At 39.1% G+C, this 23,673-nt stretch overlaps 1 protein-coding gene across 1 annotated transcript in view; it reads right to left on the reverse strand.

Moving 5' to 3' along the window:
• Positions 1–23,673, reverse strand: part of LOC150089137 (uncharacterized) — a 448,517-nt gene that overhangs the window by 56,420 nt on the left and 368,424 nt on the right. The window contains exon 16 of the mRNA XM_090389422.1: positions 4,883–5,015. Within this exon, the coding sequence (XP_090245548.1) occupies positions 4,883–5,015 (133 nt within the window). The remainder of the gene's footprint in view (positions 1–4,882; positions 5,016–23,673) is intronic.

Consider the following 23,673-nt stretch of genomic DNA (forward strand, 5'->3'; position numbering starts at 1 on the left):
TAACTTCAATTCTAGGGATCAGAGAGTGGTAATCAATGGATACTGCTCTACGTGGACTAATGTTATTAGTGTCTCTCAGGGTTCGGTGTTGGGACCACTGTTATTTTGTATATTTATCAATGATATTAGCATTAGCATTAGTAGAGGCATTTGATGCAAGAAAGCAAACTTATGCAGCATCAGCCAAAAAAAAACATAAATAATAAATAAATAAATAAAAAAAACAAAAAAAAAAAACCACTTCCACTTCACCCCTCTGTTCGTTCAAAATACCTGTCCAGCTGAGCCTTAAGTTTATTTAGGCTATCAACTTCCACGACAAGGGATGGAAGTCTGTTCCACCAACCAACCACCCGCTGGCTAAAGGCAAATTTCCTCATGTCTATCCTACATCTGTCTTTCCTCAATTTGAATTTATGCCCTCTCAGGTGATAATTCTGAGCAAGAGGAAGAATCCCATCAGCATTGAGCATGCTCAAACCATTAAAGGCTTTATACACCTCTATCAGATCACCTCGCTGGTGCCTAGTCTCCAGAAACTGTAATTTGCAAAACTTAAGCCTTTCTTCGTAAGAGCATCCCTTTGTTCCATTCACCAATCTTGTTGCCCTTCTCTGTATGCGTTCCAGCATCTCTACATCCTTCTTGAAATGAGGCCTCCAGACCTCCATGCAGTACTCACAGTGTGGCCTGACCATTGCCTTATACAGAGGAAATAATCACCTCCCCATCCTTACTAGCAAAATTCCAGTGAAAAATATATGTGACTGCACAATTACCCCCCAGGTTCTTTTCATTCTCCACTACCCGAGTGTAGTACACAGTTGGTAGGTTACTAGTAGTAGTAGTGGCATGTGATGCAAGAAAGCAAGTGTATGAGCTTATTCGGCATCAGCCAAAAAAAAAAAAATTCACACAACCATTCCTTCTAAATGTTTGTCCAGTTCCTCGTTAAATTTATTTAAGCCATCAACTTCCACAACAACAGATGGAAGTTTGTTCCAGCAATTAACCACCTGCTGGCTAAAGGCAAATTTCTGCACATCTGTTCTACATCAGTCTTTCCTCAATTTGAATTTATGCCCCCATAGGTGCGTAATCCGAACAAGTGGAAGAATCCCATCAGAATTTGGCGTGCTCAACCAATTCAAGGCCTTATTCAATTTAGTCAGATCAACTCGCAGGTGCGTAGACTCCAGCCACTGCAATTTGCAGAACTTAAGTCTCTCTCTCTCTCTTGGTAAGAGGAGCCCTTCCTTCCCCTCACCATTCTTGTTGCCCTTCTCTGTACATGCTCAAGCAAATCTACCTCCTTCCTAAAATCAGGCTTCCAGACCTGTACGCAGTACTCTAGGCGTGGCCTGACCATTGCCTTATACAGAGGGACAATCACCTCCTTTTCCCTGCTAGCAAAATTCCTATATATCATTGACAAAACCCCATGAACTGCCCTAGCAGCCTGTTTGCATTGCTCAGAAAACTTCATATCTGACTGTACAATTAATCCCAGGTCTTTTTCATTTTCTACCATCTTAAGTGTAGTACCACACAGCTGGTACGTTCCTCTGGGGTTACACTTGTTAAACTTCAGTTGCCACTTCTCAGCTCATCTTCCAAAATTTTTTAGATCCTTTTGCATTAGCACACTGCCATTACTGTCATTAACAACCCTGCGAACCTTTGTATCATCTGCAAACTTCAACACTAAGCTTGATATACCTCGATCAATATCATTGATAAATATACAAAACAACACCGAACCCTGTGGGACAACACTAACAACATTAGTCCACAAAGAGAAGCACCTATTGATTACTACCACCACCTGTCTTCTCCCACTCAACCATCCTTTTATCCATTGCTGCAACTTACCCTTAATGCCATTCTGCTCCAATTTGTACAGTAATCTTCCATGTGCAACAATGTCAAAAGCTTTCCTGAAATCCAAGTATATGATATCAAAATTATTTTTTGCATTCAGTTCCTTTGTAACCACATCATAATATCCAATCAAATTTGAAAGACAAGACTTTCCCTTAACAAACCCATGCTGTGTCTGATTATTGCTGCAGTATTGTCTAGATGATCCTGAAATGCATCTTTAACCAGTGACTCCATTATTTTACCTGGAACAGAAGTTTAACTAACTGGTCTGTAATTACACGAGTAATTATAGACCAGTTAGCATCTGCATTTGCACCCTTGGGGATTCCACTAATAACATTAGTTCCCTCTGTCTTCTTCCACTCAAGCATCCCCTTTTTGAACTGGGGATACATTTGCACATCTCCAGTCTGTAAGGACCTCCCGAGTCCAAGGTTGCTCTCATAATTATGGCTAAGGGTTTGATTACTTCCTTTGCCACCTCCTTTAATATAACTGGATAGATCCCATCCACTCCAGGTGCCTTTCTTATGTTTAACTGCAAAAATTTCTCCTCCACTTTGCTCTCAGTTATTACAAAATCATTAAGCACTCTTCTACAATTTGATAACCTTCTGGCATTTTCAATCCTTAATAACTCCTCATGTGTGAATGTACTCTGGTGTTCTGCTACTCATATGCAGTACTTTGCATTTGTAAATGTTAATCTTCAGTTGCCACCTCTCAGCCCATCTTCCCAACTTTTCTATATTCTGTTTTAGTAGCATGCTGTCATTACTGTCATTAACAACTCTGCCAACCTTTATATCATCTGCAAACTTGGACATTAATATCATTAATAAATATACAAAACAACAACTGACCCAACACCGAACCCTTGGGGACTCCACTAATAACATTAGTCCCCTCTGTCTTCTCCCACTCAAACATATCTTTATCCATAGCAGCAACTTGCCCTTAATGCCATACTGCTCCAATTTGTAAAGCAGTCTTCCATGTGTAATGGTATCAAAAGCTTTCCTGAAATCCAAGTATATGATATCAAAATAACTTTTTGCATATTGGTCACACAAGACTTCCTCTTAACAAACACATGTTGTGTCTGAACTATAACTGCAGTTGTAGTTAGATGATCCTGCGATGCTTCTTTAACCAGTGACGTCATTATTTTCCTCAGGAACAGAAGTTAAACTAGCTGGTCTGTAATTAATCTTGTCACTTTTTGTGAATAGGGGATACATTTGCACATCTCCAGTCTGTGGGGACCTCCGCTGAATCAAAGAATGCTCTCATAATTATGGCTAAGAGTTTGCTTACTTCTTTTGCTGCCTCCTTTACAACTGGATAGATTCCATCCACCCCAGATGCATTTCTTATGTTTAACTTCAACAATTTCTCCTCAACTTTGCTCTCAGTTATCACAAAATTCTTTAGCTCCTTGGACATTAATATTTTGAGAAGAGTTTGATCAAAGTTTGGCATTCTCCTCCCTAAATAACTCCTCGTGTGCAAATGTAGATGCAAAATACCCATTCAGTTTGTCAGATATCTGAGCAGGATCATCAACGTTTGAACCACCAATTTGATATTGGTGGTTCAAAGTGCAACAATCTGATTCATCCCTTTCTTTCTACAGTTTACATAAGTAAAGAAGTCTTTGTTGTTTTTTTTTTTGCCCAGGATTTCTCATAATCAGCCTTGGCTTGCCTAACTTTCTTTTTGACTCAATTACAGACTATCTTATATTTGCCTTAGGCTGCTGTGTCACCTGATAATTTATATACATCCCACACATTTTTCTTTTCTGCCACGAGCCTCATTAGTTCATCTGACATCCATTTAGGTCTAAATTGTGAGCAGTATTTCTTAGTTGGTATGAAAAGCCTAGTAGCGTCCAAGATTAATTCCTTGAAGGCTTCCCATTTAGAATTTGCTGTTTTAAACATCATAAACAAAAACCCTTCCTTTTACCCTTATATCTTTAAGTATATCCCAAGTCAGCACACTGATCACTGCCACCAAGTGGTTCCTTTATCTGCAGATTCTTAATTCATGAAAAATCAGTGCTAATAACGAGATGAAGAGGATTACTCCCTCTTGTTGCTTCTTGAACGTGGTGCTGTAGAAAACAATCATTCAATAAATCCACAAAAGTCTTGCTAGTATGCGAGTGATCAACCCACAAATTCCAGTCTGTATCTAGGAAGTTAAAATCCCCCATTATAAGACACTCTGATTTGCTGGCCCACTCTATTTCTCTGTACAGATGTTCATTGTACTCATTCGAGTAATTAGGCCTATTACTCTCCTACCCTCATTTTTGTTGGACCAGTTCTGATGTCACACCAAACTGACTCAATATTGCACTGTCCATCCATGTCAACTGGATTCTCTGAGGCAGTGAATCCATGTCAACTGGATTCACTGCCTCAGATTTTATGTATTCCTTAACTAACAGCATTAACCCCTTCTCCCTATCAAAATTGTCATAATGGAAAGTTGCTTCTTTGGAACACTATAATATTTTGGCAATTGTGCACTTTACTATATAACAGTTTCCCGTAATTTTAGATTTCAAACAGCTAAATCTCACCGTTCATCGATTTATGAAGTTCTATTGTATTTGCATGCCAACATATTCAAAAGAAGCAAGAAGAAAATTACATTTCCCATTTTTTATATAATGGAATAATCTACTTCACAATCAGAAAATGTAAGCAATATTAGACATAACACAACCGTGCTGCAAATTAAGTTTTCTGACCATATTAGCGGAAAGAGAGGGGAGTATGCAAGATGAAAAAAATTTGAGAACTGATTTGTCACATATTATTTTTATAAATTAATTAGAAATCAGAAGGCTTTAGCAGATAGCACTGAAAAATTAAACTCACTGGTGCTCTTGACGTATTAAATACAACAAAATTAAAATACAGAAAAACCAACCAATGACAATAAATTTTCTAGTCTATAATTTGGAAACTGATAATATACTTACTAAAATATTAAGTTCACCTCTGTTGATTTTCTGCTCAAAAGCCAATGGTACATTCTTCAACTGATCCAACACTTGATCAGATGGATAACCTTTAAATAGTGGAATATAGTGTGTTCCAGAAAATACTGCTCCTCTACAACGAAAAATAAAGAAAAACGAACTTTTTTTATTTTAATGTATAGTTTTTAATGAATAACATTTTGTGTATTTTTAAACATAAAATAAGTCATCAGCCAAATAAAATAGTGCCAAGTTGATTTTTTTCACTAACTGTCGAAAAGTATCTTGCCTTGCATCATAAATATCTTCAAGTTGAAATCTGAGAGGGTAATGGCAAAAATTCGGTATCCTACCTTGTATTATACAAAAAGTAAACTGCTAATGTTCTTTTTTGGACATATCAATCACTTATCAAAGTTAAGGTGACTATATTTTTTAAATAAACAAAAGAAAAAAAAAAAACTAACTTCCTCCAGAACCTCTTTTAGCATTATCATTTACAAGATAAAATGGAAAGGCAATAAAAAGTATGACACTAACATGCACAAAGCAAAACTATCATTAATGTCATATAGTATCAATAACAGTATTGCCTTGTCGTAAACTAAAGAAATATCAGTGGTACTGAAGATGTAAATCAAAAAGTCAAAAGCTAGAGGTAAACAAGTATATAACAAAGATATGCTTGGGGTGGCAGAATGAAAATAAACAAAGTCAAGAGTGTTATGAATAGCTTGAGTAATATACAATTTGTTTGATATCAAGCAAGTAAGAAGTGTTTAATTTATTAAGGCAACACTGAACACTGCATTGGTAATTTTTTAAATGTACTTTATAGAAGTCTATAAAAATTAATAAACTATTTTAATGCTCGTTAAAATAAGTAAAACACATTCCAGAAAAATAGAGCATTTACTCAATGTTTCAGCTGCTATGTCACAACTATTCAGAATAAACACGTCAAAGCATCGGTATATGTGAAGGAGATGTTTTTTCTTCTTCTTGTCAACATGGGAGAATCTTGGAGTCTGGGAAATAGGCTTTGAGATGACCTATCCAGCTATCCTACTCGAGGAGACAATGGCAACTTTCTGGAACAAGGGTGTGATGATGTTAGTTCCTGTGTAGGAAATAAAATTCTGTGGGTGAAGAAGGTTAATTCAATGTTCAATAGTTCTTTGTATAACTTGTCTTCTTTTGGGGTTTTATGAAACCTTTTCAGTTATCAGATTCTTGAAAAGACTGATTCATTCATTTTTATATTGGTAGGTCAACAATTTCGACTTACTGCTGAGTGGGGGGAAGGTGAGTGTATAAAACATTACTCCTTATACTCTCTGCGGTTGATAAACCTGTTCTTCCTCTGTCCAAGAATGACTGGCTATTTCAAAGCTATGTTCTTGCTTCCAACTTTTATTAGGTCTGGCAAAAGTATACCAGCCAATAACTACTTGTTATACTAGACTTCTGACTATGTGGGCATCCTAGTTGTGGCAGGTGAAAGTGTTTGAGGTTCTTTTAGCCTGTGGTGTGTAAGGATGATGTACTTGGTTTAGTTCCTAGGCACCATAGCAAACCCTCTCTTAATTTTGACAATGATACAGGCTGTGAAATATCTAGGGTAGCAATTCAGTAAAAACCACCAGGGGCTCACATCTGGTGAGTATGGGCTTGGAAAACCCAGGGTCCTGAGCTGGATATCATCATTCTTCTCTTTCTTGGTGATTCCTTTCTACTTCTCTCTCTCTCTCTCTCTCTCAGGATAACTCAGAAATTTTTTTTTTTTTGACTGGTGCCGCATAAGCCCCAGGCTTCCTAGCACCATATGGCTAATAATAATAATAAAATAATAAAAGTACCTGTTTGCTCTTTTTAAATTCTCCTTCTCAGTCTTTTCTTTGGTAAATTCTCCACGGTAAAAAAGTTTAACTTTGAGAGCTCTGAGGAAATGCCAAGGAAAAACTCAGAGAAGAATTTAGAAATATCAGGAAAATATTTTTACTGAATGGCTACCCTATATATTACACAGATCACATTATGTGCAGACACCCCTCCCATTTGTATTTTTGTTGAGAAAGTTCTATATGACAAACTTCTAAATAAATCTTGTCAATTTTTTTAAGTTAATTCAATAACAATATATATGTATAACTGTGAACTGTTGTTGTTGTTGTTGTTCTCTCTGTCAGTGAAATAAAATCACTTTGTTTAATGCAAGTAAAATAAGAATGGCAGTCAAGAATGACGAACAGTTCCCAAAACGACACAGCAACTGCTTCTACATAACAAAGACAACTGCACCAATTAAAAGAAATCTTAAACATCAAAGTTAATGTGATCAGTATCATGCAATATACTGTAACCTTGAATCAGAGGCGGACTGGCTATAACACTTACCAGGGAAACCCCCAGTAGGCTGCAGGCCGATGGAGGCTTGTGTGACTTTGGCCATAAACACTAGTATGAGGCTGCTGTGAGTTTTCCCTGGTAAGAATTTTTGACCCAGTCCACCTCTGCCTCGAATACTTAGTTATTGTCATTTCCTATTTTTGTGTTTCCTGTTTATGTACAGAGCTTCCTTTTTATATACAGGGCTAAAAACCTAGGTTTCTTTATTATCAATGTTTAGATTTGTAAAGGAAGATGTAACTCCAAACTGCACTGAAACAAAATTTGCCTTCTTAACTTCTGAAACATTATATACATGCAGCAGGCAGATTCATCATAATTCATAAATAAATAAGCTTATCAAGCTATGATCAAAACTAATTTTAAAGGTGATTATCTGTACTGGAACTAAACAACAGTTACAAAACAGAAACAGATAATTTTAAAAGCTTTTAACATTTTTGAATCCAGTGGAATAAAGTAACAATTGCATTGTCCAATAAGCGTTAAGTTAAACATTAACTGCTATCATTCTTTGCATAGAAATTCAAAGTTAAAGTTTCAGATACATAGTAGCAATAGTCTTAAAATGATGCAAGAAAGCAACCTTATACAGCATCAACCAAAAAAATAAAAACAGGAAACTTCTCAAATCACCTGTCTGACCCCTCTAATAATTTATTCAAACAATGTACTTCGACAGCACCAGATGGAAGTTTATTGCAACAATCAACTATCTGCTGGCTGAAAATAAATCTCCACACATCTATCCTGCAGCCATCCTTTACTCAATTTAAATTTATACCCCTCACGTGCGTTATCTAAGCAAGAGGAAGAAGCCATCAAAATTTAAGTTATTCAATCCATTCAGATCTCCTCAGAAGTGCCTAGTTTTCAGATATTGCAATATGCAAAACGGATACTTTTCTTGGTAAGAGTACATTTTTGTTCCTCTTACTAACCTTGTTGCCCTTCACTGCAACTGTTCCAACAGATTATTGATATGAGGCTTATAGACCTGTATGCTGTACTAAAGGTGTGGTGTAACCATTGCCATATACAATGGGGCGATCAGCTCCTTATTCCTGCTGGCAAAATTCCAGTATATCACTGACCCCATGGGCTGTCCTTGCAGCCTTTCTGCACTGCTCAAAAAATTTCATATCTCAGTGCACAATTAACCAGAGGTATTTTCCTTTCTCCACTACCCTCAGTGTTGTACCACATAGTGGTATGTTCTGGTATGTTATTCTTGGATTACTTGATATGCTTACTTGGATATGAATTACCATACACTCGTCAATGTTAAACTTCAACTGATACTTCTCAGCCCATCTACCTAATTTTTCTAGCACTTGTTGCAGTCATTAACCACCCTGAAAACCATTGTATCACCTGCAAACTTAGACATTAAATTTGATATGCCTTCATCAATATCATTAATAAACAGAGAAAACAATGGGCCCAACACTGAATTCATTACTCCTCAGGGATTCCACTAATAACATTAGTCCAAGAAGGACAGTGCCCATCGGTAACCCCAAATGTAACATAGTTATGGACATTTTCCAACATACAGATATAAAATTTATTTTCCAAGTTGCTCAAAAATCAACTCAGTTTTCAAAAATTTTAGTAAAGTCAACTATGAAATAAAGCACTTAAAAAATCATCTAACTAATAAACTACCAGGATAATTATCAAGCAAAATATATCAGTTCAACAATTGTGCAATATATTCATTCAAACATATCAAACATGCATGCCCATATTACAATTCACAAATACAGTTTTAAAAATAATAAAGGAGGTCAAACCGAATTTTCTACATAATTAAAAAATGTCCACATAACCCAAAGTTAGATAATGCAATAATTTTAATAAAAAGGTTTTTTGGTTTGGTTTTTTTTTTTTTTTTTTTTTTTTTTAAGGAGCATTAGCGACCAAGACCATATTGCTCTGGGGATATGCGATGGTCATTCCCTGACCTTTCTGCATCTTCTGTATTTGGTGGTCACGGGCTCGAGCCCCGGTCTAATCAAGAAGCGTGTGCTATGCACTGCTGTGCCATTAATAAAAAGAAGAATGAACATAAATTGTGCATAAATGAAGCAACAGCAATGAAAGCTATACAAAGGAAAAATGTAAGCTACATGACAAGAAGAGGTGAAACATCAGACCTGTGGATTTTGGAGGATATGAAACATAGACAAGATAAGTTGGTGGAACAGGACCAGGGTATGTCTGCCAAGGGCAAAAAATTGATGAGGTAGAACAGATATCATCTTTTAAGGGCAAAAAAGGTGTTACATGTTAGTACTAATGACCTTAAGAGTAAGAGATCTGCAGATTTACTTAACAGGTCTATTTGAAAAAAAGTAGCGGGTTAGGATTAAATTTGAAGGTACAGTCAGTCCTCGTATCACACGTGTTTACACTACACGAATTTGATCATACACAATTTATAAATAGGGGAACGATATCGTGTATAACACGAAACAAATTCGCTTATGCACGATTTGCCTTTGTGTTTATAAGAAATGGCAGTTGAACGTGGAATCACCCCAACTGAATGCAACACGATAGGAATGAAGAGAAGATTCTGAAAATGTATTTGTTTTTTATATCAGCGAAGGGGAAACACATTTCACCGTAAAAACCCACACAATTCCAGCTATTGGTATTATTCCAAATGCAATTAGATCGAGTTTACTACCCATTTATAACAGATTGCACTAGCAGGAAAGCAACTGGAAATTGTTTTTATTGTTTTATAGTAGTAACGGCCAGAAATGTGCTTCAGTAAAATGTGAATTAGTGTGTCTCTGCTTTTACGGTGTGTTTATTCAGTTGATACATGCATGCAGCTTTGTTTATGTGTATCAAGAATGCCTCCTCATTTTGTAATTGTGCTTTATTCCCTAAAGATGAGTAAAATAACTTAAAAGGCGTGAAAAGGAAGCATCCTGGTGAAGACACTACAGATTCAGAGAGAAAAAGAAAAGCAGTATCGATAGGCTGAGGTGGACTGGGTCAAAAATTCTTACCTGGGAAAATTTGTAGCAGCCTCATACTAACATTTATGGCCAAAATCACACAGGCATCCACTGTCTTCTGGCCTCCGGCCCACCAGGGTTTCTCCGGTAAGGCTTATGGCCACTCCACCTCTGTCGATAGAGAAAAAATATGAAATTGTGAAACACTTTGAACGAAATGAAAGACCATGTGATATTGCACATGCTAAATGAGGCAATGCCGAGAATTAGAAAGAATGCAGAGAAAATAAAAACAACTTTCATAGCAGGAACAACTCAAAGTGTAATAAAATCCATTAGATCAAGACGCAAAGAATTCGAAGAGATGGAACGGCTGTCATCTGTTTGGATAGAAAATCAAACAAAGAACAAGTTTGATTAAAATAGAAGCAAAAGCATTAGCAATATTTTATTATGTAATAGTCGTAATAAAATATGTAAGTATTTTATTATGATTACTTATTGTGTTTGGTAATGTTTTGGTTAAAAATGTGTGTTCAATCTTGGGTGGTCAGAACCTAACCCTATTTTTCCCATAGAGCCTGTTATTTATATTGCAGGATTTTGTATTGCATGAGGGTTTCTAGGAACACCAACTATCGTGATATACGAGGACTGACTGTATCTGCAAATCTGCCTGGATACAATAGAAAGGAGTATATGATGACAGCCTTGTCAATCATTTCGGCCTTGGAGAAACTGTGCAAGGCTCATGGAGTAGAATTTTTTTCAGTGTGGTCTGTGCTTGCTAACAAGACAGACTGCTTCTACAGGGTTGAGATAGACATAAATACAAAGGGTGCAAGAATATTTACTGATGCTATCAAGGCACAATTAGGTGGGACAGAAACTGCTAGTTTGTGGAGGGGATTCATAGACTAAAAGATTAACAGTAGCTGCAGGCAGGGTTGAAAATTTTTGCACTGCTTCTATTGTAATGAGCAGCAGCCTGAAGAGCAGGTTGCTGGGAGTCATCATGGAAACAAGTAAATACATGGGCTGTGTTAGGGTAACTAAGAGTAAGAATAGGTGCATGTACATCAATGCTAGAAGTTCAGTAAATAAATTTGGTGAATTTGAAGTGCTGATCAAGACATCAAAAGCAGGTATTGTTGGGATATCAGAGACATGGTGTCACACAGATATATGCAGTGAAGAATTGGAATTTTGGCAGTACAATATGTGGAGAAAGGACAGACAGAATAGGAAGGGAGGAGGGGTTATGCTGTTAGTTAAGAAACACACAAAATCCAAGGAAGTGCAGTATCAACTGTCCACCAGTTGATACGGGTGGACAGTGCAATGCTGAGTCAGTTTGGTGTGTCATAAGCACTTGGAAAGGGAAAATGAAAGTAGGAGGGTGTGGTAGAGGCCTAATGACTCTGATGAGTACGATGAACAATTCTGCAGAGAAATAGAGTGGGCCAGTAAATCAGAATGTCTTGTAATGGGGGATTTTAACTTTCCAGATATTGACTGGAGTCTGTAGGTTGGTCACTTGCACACTAGCAAGACTTTTGTGGATTTATTGGAGGATTGTTTTCTATAGCAATATGTTGCTATAGAAAATTTTCTATAGCAATACATGTTAGTACTAATGACCTTAAGAGTATTACTCCCTTTTAAGAGTATTACTCCCTCTTGTACTAACATGTTAGTACAAGAGGGAGTAATACTTTGATCTGATTATCAGCAGTGATTATCAATACATTAAGAATTTGTGGATAAAGGATCTAAGTGACAGTGATCATGGTATACTGATGTGGGATTTATTAAAGAGGTAACTACCATCAAGGGTAAAGGGAAGGATATTTGTTTCGTAAAGGTGACTACAGTGTTCTTAGACAGATTTTAAATTCTATACAATGGGATCAATTTATGATGTTTAAAACCTCGAATTCTAAATGGGAAGCCTTCAAGGAATTAATTTTGGAAGCTAATAGGCTTTTCATACTAACTAAGAAATACTGCTCAAGATTTAGACCTAAATGGATGTCATAGGAACTAATGAGGGCAGAGAAGAAAAACGTGTGGGATGTATATAAATTATCAGGTGACACAGCAGCCTATGGCAGATATAGGCCAGTCTGTAATCGAGTCAAAAAGAAAGTTAGGCAAGCGAAGGCTGATTATGAGAAATTGTTGGCGAAAAAAAAAAAAAACAACAAAGATTTCTTTACTTTTGTAAACTATAGAAGGAAAGGGATGAATCAGATTAGTATTAGTTTTAGTAATGGCCGCATGGAGCAAGAAAGCCTATGGCTTATGCTGTACCAGCCAAAAAAAAAAAAAAAAAAAAACCAGAATAAAACAATGATAAAAAAATTTAAAAAAAAAATAATAAAATAAATAAATAATGATAATTAATAAAAGAAAAGGAAATTAAACCTATCATCCTATGTGCTTTCCTGACCCGAAGGTACTATCCAGATGACCTTTGAATTTCCCCAAACTGTCAGCCTCTACGACCCATATAGGCAACTTATTCCAGTAATTTATAACTCGCTGGCTAAAATAAAACTTCCTGCAGTCCAATATAAACATCCCCCCCCCCGTAACTTTAATTTATGTCCCCTAGTTCTAGCATTATTTATAATCTTGAAAATTTCGTCCTCATTCGTTTTACTGGTGCAGAGCCTTAAACACCTCAACCAAATCTCCTCTAAGGTGTCTAGTTTCCAAACTCTGCAACCCACATATTAGAAGTCTTTCTTTATAAGAACACCCTTTTTCCGATCTCACCAGGTAAGTTATCCGTCTTTGCACCCTTTCAAGAAGCTCAATGTCTTTCTTTAGGTGTGGTTTGATTTGATTTGATTTGGTTTTTTATGGCGCATTGGCAGCTAAGGCCATAATGCGCCAAGTCAAATTTTAAAATGCTATTAAACATTTTGGTAGCCAAGGCTACCACGTCAAACAATTATTGTGTTAAAAAGGTATAAAAGTAAAAGCATAAAATTTAGATCTTTGTATAAAAATTAATAAATTGTAAAAAGTTAAAAACGTCAGACATATTGTGTCTGTCACCTATAATCTGACTGAGTGTAAATGGCTCAGTCAAATTATTAAAAGCGGTAAAATACAAGCGTCGTGCTTCTATAAAAACAGGATATTCTATTAAAATATGACGGACGGTTAAAATAACATTACACATCTCGCACATAGGTGGGTCATCCGCCCTCAGCAAGTAGAATGGGTTAGATGACTATGACCTATGCGGAGCCGAGCAAGAACAACTTCCTCTCTTCGGACCCTGCGGAGACTGGACTGTCATTGCATAATTACAGGCTTGATGTGATGTAATTTATTTGTGGCCTGTCCATGCCAAGAATCTTGCCATTGGGAAAGCAGTTTAGAACGTATTATTTGCCTGTAGTCTGTATAGGGGACTGACAGGCAATGATTATCCACGGAAATGGCTGATTTGGCAGCGGCATCAGCCGATTCATTTCCCCGGATCCCAATGTGGCTTGGGATCCAGCAAAAGCGAATATCGAATTCTAATTTCTTGAGAGAAAAAAGAATCTGCCAGATCCTGGACAGGATCAGATGAGGGTTAAAGCCCACAGATACCAGAGCCTGTAACACGCTCGATGAATCGCAATAAATCATATACCTCTGGTAGTCGCAATTTTTAATGTGATCTAGGGCTGTTTGTATTGCATGCAACTCTGCAGTATAAATGCTAGTTTCTTGTGGGATCTTATAGGATAATGTTTTGTGAGGGAACACAACAGCAGATCCCACATGACATTCTAACTTTGAGCCATCTGTATAGATTGGCAGAAAGTCAGAATACTGCTGTCTATGTGATGCAAAGAGTTGCTGGTAGACGGCGGTGTAGTAGCCTTCTCCCAGATCTTAAGGGAGAAGTCGCAAGTTGGAAAATGAGCATGCCAGGGTGGAAAGAATTGCCTTGGTGACTGGGCAATGTCTACCGTCAAGTTCAGCTCATTCAGCAGCCCTTGAATACGAATACCAAAAGATTTGTTGGCAGTCCGACGGGTGTTGTAGAGGTTTTCCCAGCACGGCTCAAAAACGGATGGCCACGTGGGATGATCGGGCAGGGATTTTAATTTGAAGGCGTACTGTAAGGATAACTGCTTATGTCGAAGAGACAGAGATGGTTCATTTGCTTCAACGTAAAGGCTTTGGACAGGAGATGTGCGAAATGCTCCAGTGGCTGTCCGGATGGCTTGATGGTGGATTGGATCTAACCACCGAAGTGCACTATCTCTAGCAGAACCATAAACCTGAGACCCATAGTCGAATTTGGAACGGACAAGTGCTCAGTAAAGGTGAAGAAGGGTAGAACGATCTGCACCCCATGAAGTTGACGAAAGGGCACGAAGGATGTTAAGCTCTTTGACACATCTTGTCCTCAGCTGACGAATGTGTTGTAAAAATGTCAGCTTTTTGTCGAATATAAGTCCAAGGAATTTGAATTCTGCTACAACTGGGATGTTATTTTGCCCAAGCCTTAATTCTGGGTCAGGATGAAGATTACGTTTGCGACAGAAGTGTACACAAACAGTCTTCTGTGATGAAAATCTGAACCCATTAGCCAAAGACCAAGCTGTAAGATGATCAATGGTTTTCTGCAGTTGCCTTTCAATGACCCTCATATTGCATGAATTACAAAATATAGCAAAGTCGTCTACATAGAGGGCATTGTTTACAGTGGGTGGAAGTTGTTCTGCGATAGAGTTTATTTTGATTGCGAAAAGCGTGACACTTAGAACGGATCCTTGTGGGACTCCCTCTTCCTGAGAGAAAACTCGAGAGAGGGTGGATCCTAAACGGATTTGAAACTGGCGATTCGAAAGAAAGTTTTTAATAAAAAGAGGAAGGTTACCTCTAAGACCAAAGTTATAGAGGTCTTTTAAAATCCCAAATCGCCAGGCTGTGTCGTACGCTTTTTCAGTATCAAAGAAAACTGCTACCAAATGCTCGGATTTAATAAAAGCATCACGAATGGACGTTTCCAATCGGATTAAATGATCCAGAGTGGATCTATTTCTTCGGAAGCCGCACTGTGTCCTGGAAAGCAGACCATTTGTTTCTAAATACCATACGAGGCATGCATTAACCATTCTTTCCAGGATTTTGCACAAATAGCTTGTCAGAGCAATAGGACGATAGTTACTTGGATTGCTAGGGTCTTTTCCTGGTTTTGGGAAAGCAAGGATGATAGCCCTTTGCCAGGAATCCGGAAATTGTTTGTGAATAAAAATTCTGTTAAACAGAATTAAAAGGTGATCCTTAGATTGTGGTGAGAGGTGTTTTAGCATTTCGTAGTGGATGTCATCGGGCCCCACAGCACTTGCATGCATGAGAGCGAGTGCTGCATTTAACTCTTCCTGTAAAAAGGGCTTGTTATACGATTCAAGCCCTTTTGAAGAGAAGTTCGGTGGGTTTTTCTCAATTTTCTTTTTCAGGGCCAAAAACTCTGCGGGAAAAGATGTTGTTGCAGAGATTTTTGCAAATGTTTCCCCCTAGACTATTTGCAACTGCAGTTCGATCTGCAATTGGACATCCGTTATGCTCGAGGATCACTGAAGGACATGGTGGATATTTTCCCTTCATTTTCCGGATCTTATCCCAGACTACTTTTGAGCTAGCAGCCTGAGTTATGGAAGATGTAAAACGAATCCAAATTTCCTTTGGCTCTGACGTCGTACATAACGCGCTTTTGAACGTGCACGTTTGAATGATATTAAATTTTCAGTGGTGGGATATCGGCGGAATATCCCCCACGCTTTGTTTTGTGCTTTTTTTGCTGCCGTGCATTCTGAATTCCACCAAGGTTTGGGAAATAGTGGGAACCGGCTGGATGATTTTGGGATTGCAATTGCAGCTGCTTGGACAATCGTTTCTGTGACATACATGACTGCTTCATTGATTGGCTCCTGACTGACTGTAGCAATGTCAAAGTTTGCCAGATATTGAAAGGCATTCCAGTCAGCCTGATCAATCTTCCACCGCGGTAAACTAAATGGCAGACAGGGTCTACCACTAGTTAGGGTTGTTATCATGGGGAAGTGATCGCTTCCATATGGATTTTCTTCTACCTCCCAAGTAAGTGAAGGAAGGAGAGAAGGGGAGCAGATAGAAAGATCAATGGCAGAGAATGTACGGGTAGGCATATGGAAGAAGGTGTTTGTTCCCACATTTAAGAGGGAGAGGTCATTGTCAGTGAGCATATGCTCTATGACTCGTCCCCTTCCATTGGTGTTAGTACTACCCCACAGAGTGTTATGTCCATTGAAATCCCCAAGAATTAAACATGGGGAAGGCAATTGCTTGATAACATCATTAAGGTCTGTCTGAGGGATGTCTATCCCAGGTGGCAAATAGACAGAGCAGACAGTTAATAAGAACCCCACTGAAAGGCGAATTGCTACAGCCTCAATGCTAGTTGTAAGCTGCAAAGGCTGAAATGGGATCTGGTTGCCGATGAGGATTGCGACTCCTCCGTGAGCAGGACCATCCACAATTCTATCCTTACGAATGATGGTAATGTTATGCATAGTGGGGTCGTCATTTGCCTTTAAATAAGTCTCCTGTATGCAAAAGCAAGCTGGTTTGTGCTTTTGCAGGAGTGCCTTGATGTCATCAGTATTTTGCCGGAATCCACGACAGTTCCACTGTAGGAATTTACCCATTATTTTGGCTTGGTTTAGGGCTTAGGGCTTACCTTTTTCAGTTCTGGCCTTCTCCTTCCTGGGGAAGTATGGACACTGTCCAGTGTCCATTTCCTCCTCAGCAAAGAGCTCCAAAACTGAGTCTTCTTGTACCTCCTTCTGCTCGACATCCATGTTTTCTTGGGTACTAGGTGGTATTTCACCTTTCTTATTCTTTTCTTTTGCATTTTGTTATTTGTGGAGCATTAGGAGGTACCGATATAGGAGTGGCAGCTGATTGGTCCTTCTGTGCAGGTTTTTGGGAGCTTAAAAGATAACGTGCAATGGGAGTAAATGATTCTTTTGGAGGGACGGACATGTCCGTCTGAGTCCCAATCGAACACCTCCCTGCTACCTTCTGGGCGTAGGTAGGTTTTTGATGTTAAGAGGTTTCACTGCTTTCCTTGCCTCCTGGTACGATATGTTTAGCTGTGCCTTCAGCCGTTGAATTTCTTTTTCTTCTTTCCACCTCTGGCATGCTCGTGAGTAGGCCGGGTGTTCGCCTTCACAGTTAATGCAGGTGGGTTTTGTGCCTGAACATGCTGTTGTTTCGTGGTCCTTTGCACCACATTGAGCGCATGCAAGGACTCCACGGCAGGCCATTTGAGAATGTCCATATTTCTGGATTTAAAACACTGTAAAGAGTTTGGAACATATGGACGCACTGGACAGTTGATGTAGCCAGCTTTAATCTCATCAGGAGGTTTGGGAGAGTTAAAACTCAGGATAACACTCCTGGTTTTAACAATTTTTCCATCCCTTCGCGCAGTGATTATCTTGAAGGCAGTAACTCCCTGTGGTTTTAATTCGGAGCAGATTTCCTCCTCGGTGACGTCGAGAAGGTCCCACTCCTAAATGACACCTCTCGATGAATTTAGTGTTCTGTGTGGTGTCACTGTTATGGGTATTCCTCCGACTGATGTTACTCGGAGTAGATGTTCAGACTGGCTGTCATTTTTTTTTTCAATCAAGAGGTTTGCAGAATGGAGCCTCTTAACTGACTTGGGTGTACCTGCTAACCCATCCAACCCTTTTTGTATAAAAAAGGGTGACATTTTACCAATCGGTGTTTCGTTGGTGGAATGCATTATTAAGAACCTTGGGACAGGCCCTGATGGTAGTTCGGTTCGCTGCCTCTTTGTAGCAATAATGCTATCTGCCTCTCCGTCAATATTTTCAGATAGGGACCGGGTTGGGGCCCCTGAAGGAATATGTTTATCAGGATTCATGAAGTTTTTTAAATTGTTCAGTGCCCGGACTCCCCACCCACCACGGAGCCCAAAGGGACGCCCACTACCCGGCATGCAATAAATGCGCTCAGGAGTGGAACGCCAGGGCTACCCATACACTATACCCGCACCGCCGCCAGCCTGAATCCTGTCCCTCGGACCATGAGGGTAGGGCGCGTGGCATTGACACGGTTGACCCTCGCAGGCGAGCCTACTAGCCGATTGATCCTAGCCGGGACTTCCAGGACCACACGTCTTGTTGAAGCAGGGGCCAAAGTGGTGTATTGAAGCTGGGCCCCTCAACCACCAGGATCCCCCTTTCCGAATTTCCACGGGTCGCAGCGCACGGCAAACACGCCAGATTCCATTGATGTAAGCCTGGAACCTGGGCTGTGGGCGTTGGATCCCAGTGATGCTAGTCTGGAAGTCCAGCAGCGTCACTGGGAAGTCCCCTCACCACGTAAAGGTGCCCATGTCGAGGTCCCAAGTGTAGTCTAACAAAAGCCTTATATAATGGGATTATCACGTCCCTATCTCTACTTGCAAAAGTTCGATAGATCATCGATAGGACCCCATGGGTCTTCCTTCCAACCTGTTTACAATGCTCAGAGAATTTCATGTCTGACTGTATTGTAACACCCAAGTCCCTTTCCTCCAGTACTGGGTTTAGTTGAACTTCACCAAGTGAATAAGTTATTTTGGGATTACCGTTTCCCAGGTGTAATACCTTACACTTTGTTGGATTAAAACATAGCTGCCATTTTCTGACCATTCGTGAAGTCTATCTAGGTCTCTCTGAAGCAGCTCAGCTTGACAGAGATCATTAACTACTCTACCGATTTTAACATCATCTGCAAATTTAGGCATCGTGCCCTCTATTCCTTCATTGATGTTGTTTATGAAAATAAAAACAACAGTGGTCCTTAATATTGATCCTTGGGGAACCCCACTTCTTACATCAACCTAATCTGAGGAATAGCCATTTATCACAACCCTTTGCCTCCTGCTCTGAAGCCATCCTGCTATCCATCTAAGGATTTTCCCAGTGATTCCAACCTGTTCCAGCTTATAAAGCAACCGCTCATGTGGGACTGAGTCAAAAGCTTTGCTGAAATCTAAATAAACAATGTCGAAATTATTCCCTAAATCCAGCTCGTGAGTAACCTTTCAAAATAGCAAACCAGATTTGTTAAACATGATTTTCCCTTTACAAAACCATGCTGAGTATCCTTGAGAATTTCAATTCTATCCAAATGATTCTGAATTCCACCCTTGATCACTGCCTCCATTATTTTCCCTACCACTGAAGTCACACTGACAGGTTGATAATTTCCCACTTCACTCTTAGAGCCACCCTTATGTATGAGAGATACATTGGCACTTTTCCAATCCAAAGGAATCTCCCCAGAGTCTAGTGATGCTCGCATAATTAGCCTCAATGGTTCAATGCACTCACTTACCGCCTCCCTTAAGATTATAGTGTATAATATTCCACCAACTCCAGGAGCCTTACTGGCCTGTAGGCTCGAAGGTTTTTTCATTAAATAACCTTGCAAGATTTCAATATCATTAACTACATATTTTTCAACTTCGCTCCCACAATTTCCCATTGCCAGAAAAGGTTTTTCATTTGTAAATATCAATGCAAAACAACTGTTGAGTTCATCTGTAATGGCAGCTGGTGTATTTCATACTATCCCCTTTCCCTTACGTAAAGGTCCAATCTGGTTTGTCCTGCTCATCTTGGCATGTGAAGAATTCCTTATCCCCTTCCCCCCTTTGCTCTGTTTGCTAGTGATTTCTCATAAATTGCCTTTGCCTGTCGAACTTTTCTGTGGCTGTATTACAGATCATCTTGTAGCTGTTATAGGCTTCAATACTTTTTATTGCTCTATAACCTTTCCATGCCACCTTTTTCTGCTCAAGTAATGTGGCAACTTATCTATTCATCCAACGTCGAACCCTCCTCGTGGAGTATTTTTTTAATGGTAAATACGCATTCAAGGCATCTGTGATTAATGTTTTAAAAGCATACCACAGTTCAGTTGTATTCATTCTCTGTGCGATATCTACCCAGTTAATAGAGGCCAAGAATTCTGAAATTAAAACCCATTCCTTTGCATTTTACTGCTGCTACCTCTCTCATCATTATCCACCATCGAACTCTGTGATCACTTTCTGCTACTGGTTCCTCTACTATCAGCCCTGTTATGTCATCTGATTCATGAGTGGTGATGATGAGGTCTAGGATATTCTTTTCTCTAGTACTTTCCCTGACATGTTGATACAAATAACAGTCATCTAACTGATTTTTGTTCCCGATGTCAAGTTTCCTTCCCATTTACTCCAATCAATTAGAGGAAAATTGAAATCACCCATAATAAGACATTGATGCTTACTTGCCCATTCCATTTGCATGTAGAGGCTTTCGTCATAATCTTCACAATCACCTGGTCTGTAGATTACTCCTCTTTGCATTATCCATTTGTTTCCAAATATCTCACACCATACAGATTCTATACTAGCACATGAAACGTCTGAATCCGGGAAAGCTATCGTGGCACTCAGGCTGCTTCTGATAAGAAGCATTACCCCACCACCCCTTCTATCTACCCTATCCTTCCTAAATACATTATACAAGCCATACTGAAACTCATCATCCCCAATTTCCGGGTGGCACCACATCTCCGTTAACCCTATTATGTCCATGTTACTTGTTTTATCCAGCAGTTTGAATTCGCTCGTTTTATTGACGATACTTCTAACATTACTATATAAACAATTAAGACTTACTGTTCTTGTATATTTAACTACCCTAACACAACCCTTGAAGTTTTTTAGTTTTTCTTCCCTGGCATTAACTACCCTCTCACTTGAAACGTTTCTGCCCCCAAGAACATCTAGATAATATGTCCAGTTGGGAAAACAGATAAAAACCTCTTGAGGTATGTGCAAGAGTTATAATGCCTCCTATGGTGTCTGGGGAGAATTGCAGACACAAAGACATTGTGGCCTAGCTCGCTGCATTTCCTCAGCATGTCCTGTATTTTTCCAACAAATCGTCAGATTGTGTATGTTTAATGTCATTAGTCCCCACATGAATAATAATATTCTCTTTACCACCCTTAAAATCTGACAATCTGTTGGTGACATCATTAATAGTTGCTCCCGGCAGACATATCCTGGTTCTACTCCACCTATCCTTATTACAAAAAATATTCCCCGTTTCCCTAACAATGGAGTCTCCTAATAAAACAATGTCCTTTTTAACCAGAGTAGTTTGCACTTGGTTTTTCTGTTTTCAGGCCCGAATCGGGTGTGCATCACTTGGTAGATTGCCGAAGTCTTGAGTCCATGACGAGCTCCCAGATGCATTATTCTCGAGGGCAAGTACCAGTTTTTTCAGGGACTCAAACTGTTCCATCAGTGCACCAAATTGTAATTTAAGATCAGTGCACTCCTTACATCAATCAAAAAGAAAAGAATCCCCAGGTGAGTTATGATTAGTCACCAGGTCAACCTTGGAAAACATTCCACAGGTTGCACAACAGATTAAATCATGATTCACCCGTAAATCGCCATCGGCTATTTCCGTGTGAGTCACGACACCCTGTGACGTGACTAAGGCAGATCTTGTAACTACCATTATAAAATTAGCTAAATATCAATGAAAATTATCTTTAAAAAATGATATCTATAATATTATAAAAATCAAACTGTTACAGGAAAAGCTATAACAAAATAATCCAACAATATCTAAATAAATCAAATATTTAAAAGCACTAATCAACACCAATCCACTTAACTGAGGAGCCCTGACAAAGCACGTCTGCTCACCTCGAATGAGTGTTCGCATTGATGATCCTGCTCAGATAGCTGACAAGCTGAATGAGTATTTTGAATCTACATTCAAACATGAGGAATTCTGTACGGAAGAGGACAGAAGTTTACTAAATTCTAATAGGGAGCTAAATGATTTTGAAATAACAGAGAGCAAAGTGGAGGAGAAATAGTCGAAGTTAAACATAAAAAAGGAACCTGGTGTGGATGGAATCTATCTAGTTATATTAAAAGAGTCAGCGAGGGTTAGCAAACCCTTAGCCATAATTATGAGAGCATCCTTATATTGAGGGAAAGTTCTGTTAGCCACCTGAGCAGGATCCTCAACCGTTGAACCATCAACATCCAGTGGACCAATCTGATTCATCCCTTTCCTTCTTGAGTTTAAATAGGTAAAGAACTCTTTTCTGTTTTTCTTTGCATCCTTTGCCAAGGATTTCTCATAATCTGCCTTTGCCTGCCTAACCTCCTTTGTGACTTGGTTACAGACCAGCTTATATCTATCACAGGTCTGTGTCACGTGTTAATTTATATGTATCCCATGCATTTTTTTTCTCTGCCATGTGTCTCATTAGTTCATCTGACATCCATTTAGGCCTTGAACAATATTTCTTTGTTGGTATGTAAAGCCTAGTAGCCTCCAAGATAAATGCTTCCCATTTTGAATTTGCTGTTGGGAACATCATCAGTTGGTCCCAATGTATAGAATTTAAATACTGTCTTAGACCATCGTAGACGCCTTTACGAAAGCAATAACCCTTCCCTTTACCCATGATGGTAGTTATCTCTTTGAGTAAATCCCACTGATCGACAAGGCTCTCATCATATACTCCCTCCTATCATGTCTGGACAGAATTGCAGACACTTTCAAATTCAACCCTAATTCACAGCTTTTTTTCAACAGTGACCTGTGGGTTGTTGATTGCCGGAACAGACTTCCATCTTTTGTTGTGGAAGTATTAGCATTAGTAGAGACATATGATGCAAGAAAGCAAGCTTATGCAGCATCAGCCAAAAAAAAAAAAAGCTCCCAATTTTTTCATCCATTCGTTCCAAATGCCTGTCCAGCTCAATCTTAAATTTATTTAGGCTATCAACTTCCACAACAAAAAAGATGGAAGTCTCTTCCACCAATCAACAACTGGCTGGCTAAAGGCAAATTTTCGCACATCTATTCTACAACTGTCTTTCCTCAATTTGAAACTGTGCCTGCTCAGGTTCTTAATCTGAGCAAGAGGAAGAATCCCATCAGCATACAGCTTGCTCAACCCATTCAAGGCCTTATACACACAATCAGATCAGCTCTATGTGCCTACTCTCCAGGTGCTGCAATTTGCAGAACTTAAGCCTTTCTTGGTAAGAGCACCACTTTGTTCCCCTCACCAATCTTGTTGCTCTTCTTTGTACTCGTTCTAGCAACTCTACATCCATCATAAAATAAGGCCTCCGGAACTGTACACAGTACTCTAGGTGTGGCCTGACCATTGCCTTGTACAACTGGATAATCACCTCCCTGTCTCTGCTAGCGAAATTACTATATATTATTGTCAAGACTCCAAGAATTGACCCGGCAGTCCGTCTGTACTGCTCAGCGAACTTCATATTTGACTGCACAA

This window comes from Mastigoproctus giganteus, chromosome 2 (genome assembly GCF_048544385.1).
Source record: "Mastigoproctus giganteus isolate SK-2022 chromosome 2, ASM4854438v1, whole genome shotgun sequence".
NCBI lineage: Eukaryota > Metazoa > Arthropoda > Arachnida > Uropygi > Thelyphonidae > Mastigoproctus > Mastigoproctus giganteus.